Genomic DNA, 16,126 nt, shown 5'->3' on the forward strand with positions numbered 1-16,126 from the left:
ATAGGGAATGGTAGCCAGGTGGAGATTGAGGGATGCTGGGAGAACCTGTTGGCCAGATCTGTTATGTGGGCACCTGGGTTTGAGACTTAACATTAGAGAGATTAAAAAATACCATATTGTGGCCAGGTGGGGATGGCACCATGCCTTTAATCCCAGCAAGCACTCAAAAGAGGCAGTGGATCCTGGAGTTTGAGGTGAGCTTGGTCAAAGCAAGTTCCAGGACTACCAAGCCTGTATACAGAAAACTGGTCTGGGGTGGGAGGACAAACTTAAAATACTATAGCCATTAATGTATAATGTCCAGTAAACTTGGTTATTTGTGTAACATAGATGGTGAGTTTTGTTTGTCAAGCCAGTTTTGTTTTTAAACTAAATGGATTAGTTGGTAACCTTTAGGTCTTTCTTATGTCTGGCTAATATTGAAACTTTAGCTTCATATATATTTACAATGTATTATATGTTTTGTGCCACTTTTAAAACTGGTGTTTCTTTCAAATTTTTGATTATTTGATAGTGATATGTATCTGTAAGTGTTTGTACCTGTGAGTGCAGGTTCCTGCTCAGACCAGGAGATTGTGTTGGCTCCCTGGAACAGAAAACTGAACTTTGGTCATCTGGAAAAGCAGTACCCACTTGTTTTCTGTTTGTTTTTTGGCAGGATGTCTCTGTGCAGACCAGGCTGACCTCAAACTCACAGATCCACCTGCCTATGTCCCTGAGTGCTGGGATTAAAGGCGTGTGCCACCACTGACCTGCCCATTCCAGCTTTTTAAAGATGACTAATATTATCATTTGTTATCCTCTCCTTTTTCCATCTCTCTGTCTCTTTCCTTTCCTCTCTACATGTAACCATGTTAGGCTTAGGGATCCATCACCATCTGCCTCTGGCATGAAAAGGCTAATGATTGAAGCTTCTAATTAATGAAGTTAAGCTGGTCAGCATGTAGGTTGTAGTTAATGTAACAATGAACAGTGTTCATTGTTAGCCTCTGAAAAGACCAGCAGGAGACAGGATTTATTGATAGAAAAAAGATGTGTAGTAGGCAAAATACAAAAAAAAAAAAAAAGCAAGTCAGTTGGGAAGGTTCAACAAAGGAAATAAAGGACATCAGGGCAAAATAGGTGAAATATTAATTAGATATTGATGGCTGCCAGTAGACAAATTGGCTTATATTTAAGAACGTTGAAAAAACCGGAGGTTTCTTTGTAAAATTTGATTCATTGTTGCTATCTAGGGGCTGAAGAAATAGCTTGGGTTTGCAGAGGACCCAGGTTTGATTTCCTACCAACTATTTATAACCCCAGTTTGAGATACAGCCTTTTGACCTCCTCAGGCACCAGCACAAAGGAGTACGTATATACATGCATGCATAGATACACACACACAGGCAGACAACATACACATTGGTTAAAAATTTTAAAAAATATTCCCCCAGAAGAGGAAATATGATTTCCTATGATTTTGAGGCCAGAACTAGCCTGAACAGAATTAAATGGCAGCCACTGTTGCAATTTAGATTTATTGTCATGTATGTATAGAACATAAGATAGTAAAGGAGTTCTGTTTTGAATATAGACTAGTTCAAGTTTTAAGAATAATTTAAAAGAATGTCTTGATTTTCTTAATCTGACTCATTGTTTAATATGATTTGACATGTTAAGTCATGTTGATTACCATATATGATTCTTACCACTAATGACTATAATATGATTAGCCAATCTGATTAAAGCATAGAGCTATATTAAATACCCAATGGCAAATGCCTTTTTGTTTTTTATTTTCTACATTTTATCATATATATTCCTATATACATAAACTAAAAACACATTGTTTTTTATGCTGAATTGTGACTCAGATCCTTGAGCCTCTGCCTCTTGAGTGTTGGTACTAAAGATTTGTACCAACAACCACACAAAGCCTAGGAAGACTCTCCCCAACAGGGTTTCTTTGTGTAGCTCTGTCCTGGACTCACTTTGTAGACCAGGCTGGCCTTGAACTCCTTCCCTGTGTGCTATCATTCCTGACTTAGGAAGACATTTTTGAGTGACAGTGGAGCCTGTTAAGTCTTTATCAATTTTAGATCATTTAGTGTTTCTTTTATTCTTTATTGAAAATACAAAAAATACATGAACATTGGGTATCAAACCTAGGGTCTTGAAGTTTTGGTAGAGACTCCGAAGGTGATTTCTCCTGATCCCCTCTACTTTTGAGACCTTGGGTTGGAACTTTCTGTGTAGCACAGGCAAAGACCAGATTTTGGTAGTAGTTCTGTTTAAACTGCACTCCCAGAAGAGTCAGGGGCTGTCAGACCTAGGTTTATTTTTTCTTGATAATGAGACACACCCTCAGCCTTTCGTTTTTAGTGATTAATCACAAATCAATGTGTATTTTCCATTTTTGTGAAGACAAGAGTTTGCTGGGTGTCATCTTCAGTTACTTGCCACCATGGTTTTGAGACTAGTTTTTCAGTGGACCTGGAACTCTTGGATTCTGGTCATCAGATTTTTTTTTTCTTTTTCTTTTAATGTGAATGTTGGAGATTAAACTAGTCCTGATGGGTCCTGGTTCTTCATGGCGTATACTTACTGAACCCCTTTGTCCTCAGGTGCATAATTTTTGCGAACCTCATGTATGCCCTGCTAAATTTTCTGTATTGGTGGCTTCTGCAGAGTAGTAAACTACGGGCTTTGCTTTTGTTAGGGAAGTGCTCCACCACTGCAGATCAGTTATGTATTGCTTTCATGTTAGGATTTATATTGATAAACAGACAGCAAACCAGGATTGTGAAATATAATTTAATTTAAAAGAATATCAGTGGGCATTCTGTAAAACCAACTTCATTATAATTTTATTTTACATAGTCTTTAGAGTGAGGTCTGTGTGGTGGCTTAAACATAAAATTCTAGGATTCAAGTATTGAGAATTTTCAGTATTCAGGCCAGCTTGGCTAGAGTGGAGCTGTCTGGGGGAAAAAACTTATCTATTCTGTGTTGTATTGGCTAGTTTATCATCATCACCATCCAATATTCTAGGTGTAAAAAGTGCTTTTAAAGTAATTGTTCCCTATGGAAAGATGGCTTTATACTTTGTAGCATATGCTCAATCCAAGTGAATACCTTGACTAGTTGGAAGTAATTTGCCTTTGTGTAGTTACATTTGAAAGCAAAGAATGTTTCAGGGTAGAATTTGGAGATAGTCTGTTTTGAGAAACCTAAGATTTCATATATTAGATAGGCAAAACTAATTGTAGGTTTCTTATAACCGTAAAGGCAAAAAGGCTGAAAACTGGTAGTAAAGGTTTTAGGGAATTAGAATTTGCTTAAGAACTTCAACTTTCTGAAGGATCACTTGGAATTAATATATAGGAGGATTGTGTTGCCAGTATGTGAGGAGGAATAAAAGGAGTACAAATAAATTTGATACTGTGAGATCCCTTCTAAGTTGAATGAAACTGTAGGAAGTCTCAGTGGTTCAAATAAAACACTATTACAAACATCTGTTAACCTGAATGCTTCTTTTTCATTCCAGTTTTCAGCTTTGTGAGAAACCTTATCATCAAAGGAGATGGCTAGCAATGTTACCAACAAGACAGATCCTCGATCCATGAATTCCCGTGTATTCATTGGGAATCTGAACACTCTTGTGGTCAAGAAGTCTGATGTGGAGGCCATCTTTTCAAAGTATGGCAAAATTGTGGGTTGCTCTGTGCATAAGGGCTTTGCCTTCGTCCAGTATGTTAATGAAAGGAATGCCCGGGCTGCTGTAGCTGGAGAGGATGGCAGAATGATTGCTGGCCAGGTTTTAGGTGAGTTTGGGGCTGAATAAATTTGTTTTCTCAAGTCTGTAAAGCTGGTCTTGATACTTGATGTTGTGACTGCAATGTAATAATACAGTGGCTTTCTATGCTGTTTGAAACAAACTGATCAACCCTTGTTAATCTTGAGTAAATGTAGGACATGATAATGGCATTTAATAATGTGGAGCCACTTCTCAGACATATTCATATATAGCTAAGACTTAGTCTGTGGAACAAGACTGCCTGGGATTTTATTTTATTTTATGTGCATTAGTGTGAAGGTGTCAGAACCCTTGGAATTGGCATTACAGACAGTTGTGAGCTGCCATGTAGGTGCTGGGAATTGAACCCGGTCCTTTGGAAGAACAGATAGTGGTCTTAACCATTGAGCCATTTCTCCAGCCCCATCTCACAATTTTTGATGTGTATAAATGTGTTATAGCAAACATGAAGTAGAATAGTTTTGAGAATTCTTTTTTGTTTTGTTTCATTTTGGAGACAGGGTTTCTCTAGCCCTGTCTGTCCTGGAACTTGATCAGTAGTCCAGGTTGGCCTCTGCCTTCCAAATGCTGGATTAAATAAAGGTGTCTAGCACCGTCCTTGGTTCATTTATTTTTTTGTGACAGGATTTTATTTTTGCATAGAATGTTTACCACTATGACTTCAAACTCCCATCGTGTTGGGATTAAAACTTGTTTGCCATCACTCCTTTCCAAGCTTGTCTTGTCTTTTTAAATTATTTTATATGTATTAGTGTGAGGGTGTCAGATTCCTTGGAATTGGTGTTACAGACAGTTGTGAACTGCCATGTGGGTGCTGGGAATCCGGGTCCTTTGGAAGAGCAGACAGGGCTCTTAACCAGTGATCCATCTCTCCAGCCCCCAAGCTTGTCTTTTAAAGTAACTTTGAATGTATTAAACCTATGTAACACCTTCCCTGCTGCAGCCTTTCTGTCTGGTAACAGTGCTGGTCCAAAGTTGACTGTTACTGTTCTTAATTCTTCCTTGAACTCAGCCTTCCTTTGCTGGGATTAAATGTATGTTCCACCACATCTAAACTGTAATTTGAAATTTTTAATGAAATCTCTGGCTTATTTTCATGGGAAGTGTTTACAAGAGTACACTCCAATTTTGGCTTTGTTGTTGTATAGTTGACTTTAGGTCACATTAGTTGCACCTGATATACATTTTAGGGAATAAGATTTTCTCTGCTGTAGATCAGGCTGGGCTGGAACTCACTGATGAGATCCACCTGCCTCTGCCTCCAGAGTACTGTGAATAAAGGCATGCATCACCATGATTACCTTGGATTATTTATCTTCATTTCGACTCTGTACTGAAGTTTAAATGCTGACCAGTTAGCAAGAATAGAACTGTTAACCTCTATTGCTGGGGAGTACAAAATACAAAGTCACCATGGCCTCACTGGAGTTTTCACAAAAACTACCACTGCCAAGTACCAGTTATACATAGTATTTCTAGGCATAGACCCAAAGTGTTCCTTCTACTATACATAATTGTGTCTATGTGATTATTGTTGCTGTATACCCATTAGCAAAGAAATGAGTAGGTGAATGAAAAAATAATGAACATAATCTGTATATTTATATGTATATATTCAGTGAACTTATATAATCAGTTATAGAGAAACAAGCAAGCTGGGGATATGCCTCAGTGTTAAGAGCACTGGCTGTTCTTCCACAGACCCAGGTTCAATGACCAGCACCCACATGGTAGCTCTCTGTTAACTCTTAAGTTCTAGGGGATCTAACACCCTCAAATAGACATACATGTAGGGAGGAACACCAATGCACATAAAAATCTTTATTTTTTCTTAATCATAAAAGAAAAACTTAAAGTTATAGAAAAAAAGGAGTAGATCTAGAAAGTACTGAGGTGAAAAGACAAAGTTAATGTACACATTTTTGTATATAAATACATGTATTCTGGGTCAAGAATCCAAAAAGCTAGAAAGGATACCAAGAGAATAAAAAGAGTTACTGAGTAAGGCAGGGGGAGAAGGGAATCAGTTTTAGTCACTTTATGCCCTTTGGTATGTCTTGCTGCCCAATCTGTTGTGTCATTAAACTTAGAAAGAATTTTTTTTTTTTTTTTGGTGTATAGGTGTAAAAGTTGCTAATTCATTATCTGAGTACTACTTTCTTAACGTTGTTAGTGTCTGTGTAGTTTAGCTGGTGTAATAGGAATAAGAATAGTTCATTGGACGTGACTGGAATTTATGGTACTTAAATCACATTAAATTGCCATGCTTATTGTGGCAGTCATACATGGTCTCTTTTTTTTTTCTTTTTGTTTTTTCGAGACAAGGTTTCTCTGTGTAGTCTTAGCTGTCCTGGACTCGATTTTTACACCAGGCTGGCCTCAAATGCACAGAGATCTGCCTGCCTGTGCCTCCCAAGTGCTGGGCTGCAGGTGTGTACCACTGCACCGGGCTTTTTTGTTTCCTAAAAATAGGAACACCGGGAAAATGGCCAGTTAGTAGCTATTAATGTGATATTCTTTACATGTGTTAGTACATGAGTAAACGGTTGTGTGTAAATGGAGCTTAGTGGAAGCTGGTAGTGGAGATAGCAAAGAAAAAAATGGTATGTCTGGACAATATTGGTATATAACAGTACAAAAATGAAAGAGTAGCTCTGTAAAAGCTTAAACTTTTTTAGGGCCTTGGGAGATGGCTCTGGTTAAGAGCACCTGTTCTTCCAGAGGTTTGTCCAGAGTTCAATTCTCAGCAGCCACATGGTGGCTCACAACCATCTGTAATGGGATCTGATGCCCTCTTCTGGCATTTGTGAAAACAGAGCACCCATGTACATAAATAAGTCTTTTTGTTAAAAGACTGAGAAAGAGAAGGAAAGTTAACACTTAAGATTATTTGTTAGATAACAGCAATCTCAGGTTTAGGATTGTTTGCTTTGCGGGGCCATACAATGACCCAGTCTCTTTGGCTTGAGGTTGTTTTTAACTTCCTTTTTGGCTTTGTTTTCCTTTTCTCCAGATATTAACCTGGCTGCAGAGCCAAAAGTGAATCGAGGAAAAGCAGGTGTGAAACGATCTGCAGCGGAGATGTACGGGTCAGTACCAGAACACCCTTCTCCGTCCCCTCTACTCAGGTCCGGAACTTTATTATTTATAACTGCATTGTGTCCATCAGTGGGCATCTTCTCTGTGTTTTCTGGATGTGGGGAGGGTCAGTGCAATGTGTTTTCTATGTGCAAAAGTATAGTTCTTATTAACTTGTGTTAGTATACTTCCCTTTTGCCTCTGTTTTTTGCTGTTTAGGAATAGTTTCATGTGTGTATAGCATAAAATGAGTAATTTGTAGCATTCTAGGAAGCTGGAAAGTAAGAAAGGGGATTGTAGTATGACTTGTATTGTTTCTTCTGTGTTTGTTTTGGCTCATGCGTTATTTTGTTGAAACTTTCATCTGAATTACTAATTATTATATCACTGCATGTCCAGTGGTCTAAGATAGCATGGAGGGCAAATTACTTTTGTGAATGAGTAGGAATTATTCGTTGCTAATCTTACTGATCTGTTTGTTGTGGTTTGTTTGGCCTGTTTTCACCCCATCTGCCATTTGAATTAACAACAGCAGCTCCAGAATAATCTTTTGGTGTTTATTTTTCAGTTCCTCATTTGACTTGGACTATGACTTTCAACGGGATTATTATGACAGGTATGTGTGTGGTTTTTTGTTGTTGTTGTTTTTTGTTTTTTTTAGAAGTCAGTCAAACTCATTATCATTATTTACTTTTTCAAATAATGAATGACATGTTTCAAATGCTGCTTTCCATACAAATAAATGAAAACTTCTTTAGTAAGGTGTTTGGAAATACAGCTTTTAAGAATTCCATATACATTTTATGAGCCTGTATTTATATGACTACCTCGTGTGTCAGAGGTCTACAGTGCCTGGAAGAGAGAGGGCTTATCAGATTAGTTGTTGCAGGCAGGTGTGAATTGCCAAACATTGGTTCTGAGATTCTAAATGTGTGTCTTCTGGGAGTTCTCTTATTCCCTGAACTATCTTCAACTCCACAGTACGGCATTTTCATTGATTTAAAAGAATCTGTATTATAATAGAAATTATCCAAATGTTTAAAATCCTAGTTTCCTTTGAACATGTCTTTTTTTTTAATTATTTTAAAAACTGTAAAAAATTTTATTTAATTGTATTTTATGTCCTTTGGCGTGAGAGTGTCAGACTAGACACTAGAACTGGAACTAGAGTTATAGACAGTTGTGAGCTGCCATGTGGGTGCTGGGTGTTGAACCTGGTTCCTTTGGAAAAGCAGACAGTCCTCTTAACCACTGAGCCATCTCTCCAGCCCTGAACCTATCTTAGTAAATCAGGACACAGGAAGTTAGTGTATAATGAATTAATTTCTAAGATTTGTAAGTGTGGACTGTGCTGTAGTTCTAAAAGACATGGGGAAAACACTGATTGATTGATTTTTTTTTTTTTTTTTTACCTTTCAGATAGTATTTGTATGACAGCGGTGTGACTGGGTAGAGTTAGGTTACACATGTCTTTGAATGATGTGTTCAAGGACATGGTGAGATCAGTCTATAAAAATAAATAGTACATTAAGAAAAAGATTTAGGCAGGTTGCCTGTAATCCTAGCACTCAGGGAGGCAGCTCTCTGATTTCCAGGCCAGCCTGGACAGAAAAATGCTGTCTCAAGAAAGATTTAGGGAGTAAATTCTTTGAACATTATGGTATATTATTTTTCTAAAGCCTTTCTGTTTGCATGTGGAGATCAATAGTCTTTTGGGATCTAGGGATCAGACCTAGGTTCAGCTCATTGAGTCATCTCTCAACTCCCAATATATTATTTGTATATTATTTAAAAATTGTAGGGTTGGCGATTATGTAGAGGCAGACAGGTATTGAGTTTGAGGGCCATTTTAGTTTCAGGTAGTTAGTGCAGGCTTACATAAGGAGACCCTGTTTCTCTAACCCCCTTAAACAACCACTTAAGTTTTGCTTGATCTGTTTTATATTATGTAATATGTGGAACACAATGTTACTTGACTGTTGGCTGTTTTTGTTTTTAGCTTGGTATATTCGGTTTTTTTTGAAACGTGGTTTCTCTGTGTAGCTCTGGCTGTCCTAGAACTCTGTAGATCAGGCTGCCTTCAATCTCAAAAGTTCTAAAAGACATGGGGAATGTTTACCTCTGCCTTCTAGATGTTAGGATTCATGTCTATCGCACTGCCCTAGCTAAAATTTTATGTTTTATGTGCAAACAATAATTTTTAAAAAATTTATTATCTAGTGTTATGTCTGCATGTACACCTGAAAACCAGAAAAGGCTACCTGTTGTATTAGGTTATTAATATTTACTATTGATATATCTTTTAGTAAAGCTGCGGTTAATCCTTAACAACTGTATAACCAAATCTCCACACAGAGACTAGGATTTATTTAGTTAACCTAGAACACAATGCCAGGCAATAGTTATTCCATCCTAAACCTCCAAGCCCCCATAGTTTCCTACCATTCAGATTTTACCCATTATACTTCCTTTTAGTGATATCTTAGGTCCAGTTGATTTCTCCATGTTGTTCCAAGACCTCTCCTCCAGCTTCTCCTCTCCCAGCTTTTCTCCTCTTATTCCTCCTACTTCTTCCTCTCCTCCCACTCTCAACCAGGAAGACCCACCCTATCCTCTGCATTGCCCAACATTGTGGCTAGTTGTTTTATTTGACAAGTTGGAGAATAAATGGTAGCATGTTTACACAAACTTGAGACACGTGATGCTTAAAATAAACATCACAATGCACTGTTGGCATTGAAACCAGATAGTGGGGGAGAGAAATCAGCTTTGAATGAACAAGGGTAAGGTGTAGACATTTCAAAAGAACATTATACCAACAGCCGCCAGATCTCGTTATAGTTGGTTAGCCACCATAAGGTTGCTGGGAATTAAACTCCTGACCTTGGAAAGCAGCACGGAGTGTTTGCAGAAAACAAGCGCTTGTAGTGAATATCAGCTCCCTACAGTGGCTGTGGCGACTGCACACAGTAAGAAGCTGGTAGAGAGCTGGTTCTTAGTGGTAAGTGCCTACAAAAGAGTTGGGTGTGACAGTATTTGCCTGTCATCCTAGAACTGGAAGACAAGACATCCGCTGTTAGAAACTTGTGGCTTATAACTAACTGGCACCAGGGGATCCTAGCCCCCTTAGTACATACAGACATAAATGACACACACACAATAATAATAAATTTAAAGGAATGGTGGGGAAAAAATTTAAACAGAAGATAGGAAATTGTCTCTTACTCTGAGACAAGATTTGAAAGCTTTGGGTGGAAGTTTATATATAAGTAGTTTAGGGAGTAAATGAGTTTTCCCTTTTGTTGGATTTTTGGTTGTTTTTTGACAGTTTCATGATGCCTCGACTGGCATTAATCATTTGCTGGGCTTGTCCTTAATTCCTTACCCTCTCCTCAAGTACTGAGGTCACAGGTATAAGATATGTTGTACTAAATTTGGTTAATGTGTAAGATTGTACATACATGCAGGTACTACATAATGCACACAAGTCTATGCAGGCCTGTGTTAAATCATGATGTTCAGATATTGTGTACTCTATGTAATTACCTATCTTTTATTTATTTCCTTTGCGTTAAGCTTTCTGTTTAACCAACAAGGCTGTGGGATTTGTCTCCCTGCCCATCACTGGGATTACAATCAGGTGCCACTATACCCTACTTTGTTAATGTTCATTCTAGGGTTCAAGTTCAGGTCCTCAGACTAGCAAGACAGTTATCCACCTGAGATACTTAGCTTTCTAGAATGTTTGGTTTATTTTCTGTTTACAGGATTGCATGTATGGGGGTTTTCAATCACCTTAACACCATAATAGAGTTGTGAGTGCTGGGAAACCTGGGTCCTCTGGAAGAGGAGCAGTCTTTCCAGTCATTTTAGTCTAATTTAATGAGTAGAGTGTCTACTAAGTTAACTGAACCAGATGAAATACACTAAATTTATTGTAGTTTATTGATCATTAACAACTTCATGATTCTGTGGTGCACAATATAAATTATGAGAGCTCTACAATTCTCCCATTAAGCATCTTACATTGCTATTATTACTTCATATCTAAGTGTGTTGGACCATAAGGAAATAACAGAAAAGAAATACCAGGAACCCTCAGGTCAAAGAAGTCATCTGATAATCCAGTTTAGGCAGTAAAGTAACTGCTCTGAAATTAGTAGGGATACTAATGTGTCCTGTGTTGGGTAGGGTTGTTCAGTACACAGGTTTTGTTTCCCCAGAGATTAACTTTCATTAAGATTTAGTCATCAAATAATCAGGACATGTTAGGACAAAAATGGTTAGGCTACAACCTTAAGATTGTATTTTGAAGTTTTCTTGTATGTTTAAAGATATACTCATCCGTAGTTAGAAATTTTGATGTGAAGGTACTAGTGTGACATGATAAGGAGTTTAATGTTGTAGGAGAAGAGAAACTTGGGCTAAATGTGTTTAGTAGTTTAAAATTTTCTAAATATTTGGAAAGGAAAGGTATTAGGGCAAGTAAACTTTTTTATTGTCTTTTTTTTTTTTTTTTTAAAGATAGGTTTTTCCCTTGTAGCCCTGGACAACAGCCTCTGCCTCCCAAATGTTGGGAGTAAAGGAGTATGTCTCTACCAGCTGGCTGTTTTCATTATTTCTAATAATGTGTGTGTGTGTTGTGCATATGAGTGCAGGTACCCACAGAGGCCAGGTTACACTGGAGTTGATTATAAGGTACCTGATGTGGATGCTGGGAGTTGAACTTGGGACCTCTCCGAGAATTGTGCCTTCCTTGTAGACCCTAGATGCAAGTGTTGTGTGTGTGGTTTTGTGTGAATATTTGTGAGGGTGGGGTTGATATTCTTCTTGGTTTCAGTTGCCACCAGTCTAGTGATTATAGAAAAGGTGTGTCTATACCAAGCACATTAAATAATTTGAGAACTCTCTCTCTTTTTTCTTCTGAGATGCAGTTTCTCTGTTGCCTTGGCTATCCTGGACTCACTTTGTAAATTGGGCTGGCCTTGAACTGAGAGATCAACCTCCCTGTGTGCTGGGATTACAGGCATGCATCACTGTGACTCCCTTTATTTGAGAACTCTTTTAAACACATTTTAGAATAAATTCCATATTCTTTGCATATTATCTAAGCCATAAATGGATGACAGTCCAGAAAATTTAAGGGTGGTTTCCAACAGAAAAATAACTAATGAAAATATCACCCTAGGAAATACTGTATATGATAAGAGTTCTTTGTCTTTTTTTTTTTTTTTTAATCCTGCCTCAGCCTCCTGAGTGCTGGGATTAAAGGTGTGTGCCACCATGCCTTGCACAATTGTATGTCTTTTACTCTGATAATGTGATAAAGATGAGAAAACATTGAGAGATTTGAGCAGCACTAAGAGACTGACGATAGGTAGCTGAAAGAATTACCTAGTTGGGACTTCAAAAGTTCTTACCAGCTAACATAAACACTGCTTAGAATTTGTTGAAAGGGTAAAGAGAAGCTGGAAGGAGGATGGTCATCACAGATGACATATATTTGGAACCATACTAAGTTAAAAGAGCTCTAGCTTAATGAAGATAGTAAAGAAAGACACATTGCCCCCAGGACACTGAAACTTTTAAAGACCGTCATGATGAGAAGCTTAAAGTATTCCAGGAGCTTTGTAATAGTAACAAATAAGTAAATAAGTACAGGGGTGAGCTGTTTGTTATTCTGTAGTGGTAGAGGAATGTGTTTTTCTAAGTTTAACTAAAGACAGAAATTGTTGTCAGTAAAGAATGTAGTTATATACAGTTAAATTCACCTCATGGACCTGGATACCACTTGGAATGCAATTTGGGCTCCAGGGTTTATGTACAGAATACATAGTCCTGTAACCAAGACAAATTTCTTTCTGTCTCATTCACTAGTAAAATTCCCCTTTGTAGATACCTGGTCTCCTTAATGTGAACTTTATAAATGAAAGAGAACTTGATCTGGCTGAATTAATGTTGTCATCAATGTTCTTAATATTTCATCTAAAACTGCCTTTTTAAAGGCCGTGTCTCTGTAGCTCTGAACTCACAGGGAACTGTTTGCCTCAGGGATTAAAGATCCTATGATTGCCTTTTTTTTTTTTTTTTTTTTTTTTTTTCTTTTTTTAAAGTAGGTGAAAAAAATGCTCAGTGGGGGCTGGAGGGATGGGTCAGTGGTTAAGAGAACCAGCTATTCTTCCAAAGGACTCAGGTTCAGTTCCCAGCTATAGCAGCTCATAACTGTCTGTAACTCCAGTTCTCAGTGATCTGATATCTCTACACCAGTGCACATAAAATTATTTTTAAAAATACTCAGTGGTTGGTAGCTCTTTATCACTTGTAATGTTTCTTTGAATGACTAAAACTAAATACCTGCTTTCGGGCTCAGTACATTTCATTCCTTAGGAGTGTTATATTTTACTTGATGTTAATTGTTTTAAGTATAAGATAAATAACATTCTTTTGAAAGTTCAAAAGTCTGTTTTTCTAAATCTAGTCAAACCTATCATTTCATTGTGAGGATTTCTTTCCCCTTGGCTTTTCTACAATGTTACTTCATCAAATTGTGGAGTTTTTGGTAACCAATTTAGTAAAAAGAAATGACAGGTGATGCTCTTAAGGCTCTGGTTTGAATTATGAGTTGATTTTTTTAATTTTGAAGAATTATTATTTTGTTCCATAGGATGTACAGTTACCCAGCACGTGTTCCTCCTCCTCCTCCTATTGCTCGAGCTGTGGTGCCTTCTAAACGCCAGCGTGTGTCGGGAAACACCTCACGAAGGGGCAAAAGTGGATTCAATTCAAAGAGTGGACAACGGGGATCTTCTTCCAAGTCTGGAAAGTGTAAGCTTTGATTCTTGTTTGTTATTTTTATGCAGTGCATTCCACCTCTAATGTCTAGTTTATTTACATACATGTTTGAGGGGCGGGAGTCATGTTGAGTCCAGAGAGAGTGCTAATTTTTCTGGAGCTGTAGTTGTAGGTGTGAGATACCTGGGATGGGTGCTGAGAACTGAACTCCCGTGAAACTTCTGCAAGAATAGCAAACTAACAAACTCAGCTGCTTAGCCGTCTAGAGATGTGGTTTTTTGAAGTAGAGAGGTTATTAGAATTGACATAAACAGATTATGTGACCTTGAACAGTGAGATGTGGGAGTCTGGTAGATGCTCAGTTGGTAAGTTCTATCCTTCAAGGATAAGGACCTGAGTGTGAATCCTGACTATCTGTAAAGCAGAGCACCTTAATGTTTATTTCTAATAGTTTTGTTAATTTATAAAATGTGTATTTGATACTTTAGAGAACTAATTAAATTTAGCTACCATATACTCATGTCAGTTTACGTGAATAAAGCAGTTGGAGCAGAGTGGGTAATATCTCAGTTCAGATTCCCAGAGCTTAATAAAGCTGAGCTAATTTCAGTGCCTCAAAGGAGAATTTGAATGTGCAAGCTCTGAAAGCTTGTCCTGCCTTCCTTTTGTGTCTGCATCCTTGCATGAACATGGGAAAAATAGTACTCATTTATGTTAACGATATTGTAAGGCGTGTAGTTTTAAAAAAATCATGTAGTGACTAAAGATAAAAGTTTGTTAGTTAACCTCTTTTTTGTAGTTAACTAGAAAAAAAATTTCTCCTGTGGTTCTAAGTAATCAACTCAAAAAGCCCAGCCCTTAGAAAGAAAACATTTTCACTAGCTGGTAAATTATAGTACGAATTATTCTGTTCTAACATTGTGTTTCTGTTATAGTGAAAGGTGATGACCTTCAGGCCATTAAGAAGGAGCTGACTCAGATAAAACAAAAAGTGGATTCTCTGCTGGAAAGCCTGGAAAAAATTGAAAAAGAACAAAGCAAACAAGCAGGTAATGGTCTTTTTGCTTGTTTCAAGTAAGATTGGGTATCTTCCTAAGGTAGTTGTTAATGTATTTTGCTAATTGGGGTGTTTGGACGGGCATTATTTTGTTTGGGAAACTTTGTAAAACTTTACTTTCAATGATTAATGGGAAATGTCTATATCCTGTGGGCAACACTTGCCCCTGGACAGACTTGTCCTTCTCATCCCCAGTAGAGATGAAGAACGAAAAGTCTGAAGAAGAGCAGAGCAGTGCCTCTGTGAAGAAGGATGAAACTAATGTAAAGATGGAGTCTGAGGCAGGTGCGGATGACTCTGCTGAGGAGGGTGACCTGCTGGATGATGACGATAACGAGGATCGGGGGGATGATCAGGTGATGACCTTGGGGAGGAGGGAAAGAGGTTTTGGGGGACTGGGGTCCATGGATGAGAGGAATACCTCTAACTCTTACCTTATTTGTGTCTTCTCACAGCTGGAGATGATCAAGGATGAGGAAAAAGAGCCAGAGGAAGGAGAGGATGACAGAGACAGCGCAAATGGGGAGGATGACTCTTAAGCACATAGCGGAGTTTAGAAATCCGTTATTCATTTATCTGGGCGCTTGTGAGAGATCAAAGTAACACCAGATCCTCTCCCCTAGTATCTTCAGCACATTCTCACTGTTCTCCCTCTCCTATTCCTTCCTGTGTTCATTAATTCATAATTGCCCTGCGCCTAGTTCCATTTTCACTTTCTTTGATGCTCCTTAGTAGTTTTGTTAAGTCTTACCCTGTAAGTTTTGCTTTAATTTTGATACCTCTTTGACTTAACAATAAAAAGATGTATGGTTTTTATCAGCTGTCTCCGAAATAATCTCTTGTTATGCAGGGAGTACAGTTCTTCCCATTCATATGATTTCAGTAGTTGCTCCCCTAACTGCAGAGGCATCTCATTTACTTGTAACCCTGAGAGCAGCTTTGCATTAGAGGTGTGTGTTTCCCTCACATGAGTGAGGCTGTTCAACACGAATGTAACCATGTATTTTTGTGAATGGGAGTTGGCATGTCAAATGCATCTTACAGGAAAATAGTGTAATAGTCTTAATATTTGTTTTCTAAAGTTAATACCATGGGTTATTTTTGTGAACAGCCTGATGTTTGAGATCTTTTTCTCAAAATAAACAATTCCTTATTAAAGCAGGAATTTGAAGTAAAGAAAATCTGATTTTTTTTATTATTATAATTATTTGCTTATTTTTACAAAAGCAACCTCCACAAATACTCTAGGTGTATTAAATACGATTTTCTTGAGTACTGGTCATCATGCATAACTGAATAAAAATCATTTTGAGACGAGTGTTTAAATAATTTTGACATGAGCTGGTTGATTGTTTCAATTATGTTTAGTACAAACCCAGGTATTTTTTACTGGATCCTCA

General features: G+C 37.8%; 1 protein-coding gene across 29 annotated transcripts in view; it reads left to right on the forward strand.

The window, feature by feature from the left end:
* Hnrnpc (heterogeneous nuclear ribonucleoprotein C) overlaps window positions 1–15,542 on the forward strand; it is a 30,132-nt gene extending 14,590 nt beyond the window's left edge. For 7 of the 29 annotated variants that reach the window (XM_060391228.1, XM_060391230.1, XM_060391229.1 and 4 more), the window contains 7 exons: window positions 3,530–3,806; window positions 6,813–6,927; window positions 7,446–7,493; window positions 13,542–13,702; window positions 14,605–14,718; window positions 14,901–15,082; window positions 15,182–15,542. In XM_060391228.1, coding sequence (XP_060247211.1) covers window positions 3,566–3,806; window positions 6,813–6,927; window positions 7,446–7,493; window positions 13,542–13,702; window positions 14,605–14,718; window positions 14,901–15,082; window positions 15,182–15,265 — 945 coding nt within the window. In that variant the 5' untranslated portion in view covers window positions 3,530–3,565 and the 3' untranslated portion in view covers window positions 15,266–15,542. The remainder of the gene's footprint in view (window positions 1–3,529; window positions 3,807–6,812; window positions 6,928–7,445; window positions 7,494–13,541; window positions 13,703–14,604; window positions 14,719–14,900; window positions 15,083–15,181) is intronic. The other 22 variants (XM_060391240.1, XM_060391239.1, XM_060391238.1 and 19 more) reach the window with 5 other exon arrangements.
* The last annotated feature ends 584 nt before the right edge of the window (window positions 15,543–16,126 follow it).

Source organism: Meriones unguiculatus, chromosome 9, assembly GCF_030254825.1.
Source record: "Meriones unguiculatus strain TT.TT164.6M chromosome 9, Bangor_MerUng_6.1, whole genome shotgun sequence".
In the NCBI taxonomy this organism is placed as follows: Eukaryota; Metazoa; Chordata; class Mammalia; order Rodentia; family Muridae; genus Meriones; species Meriones unguiculatus.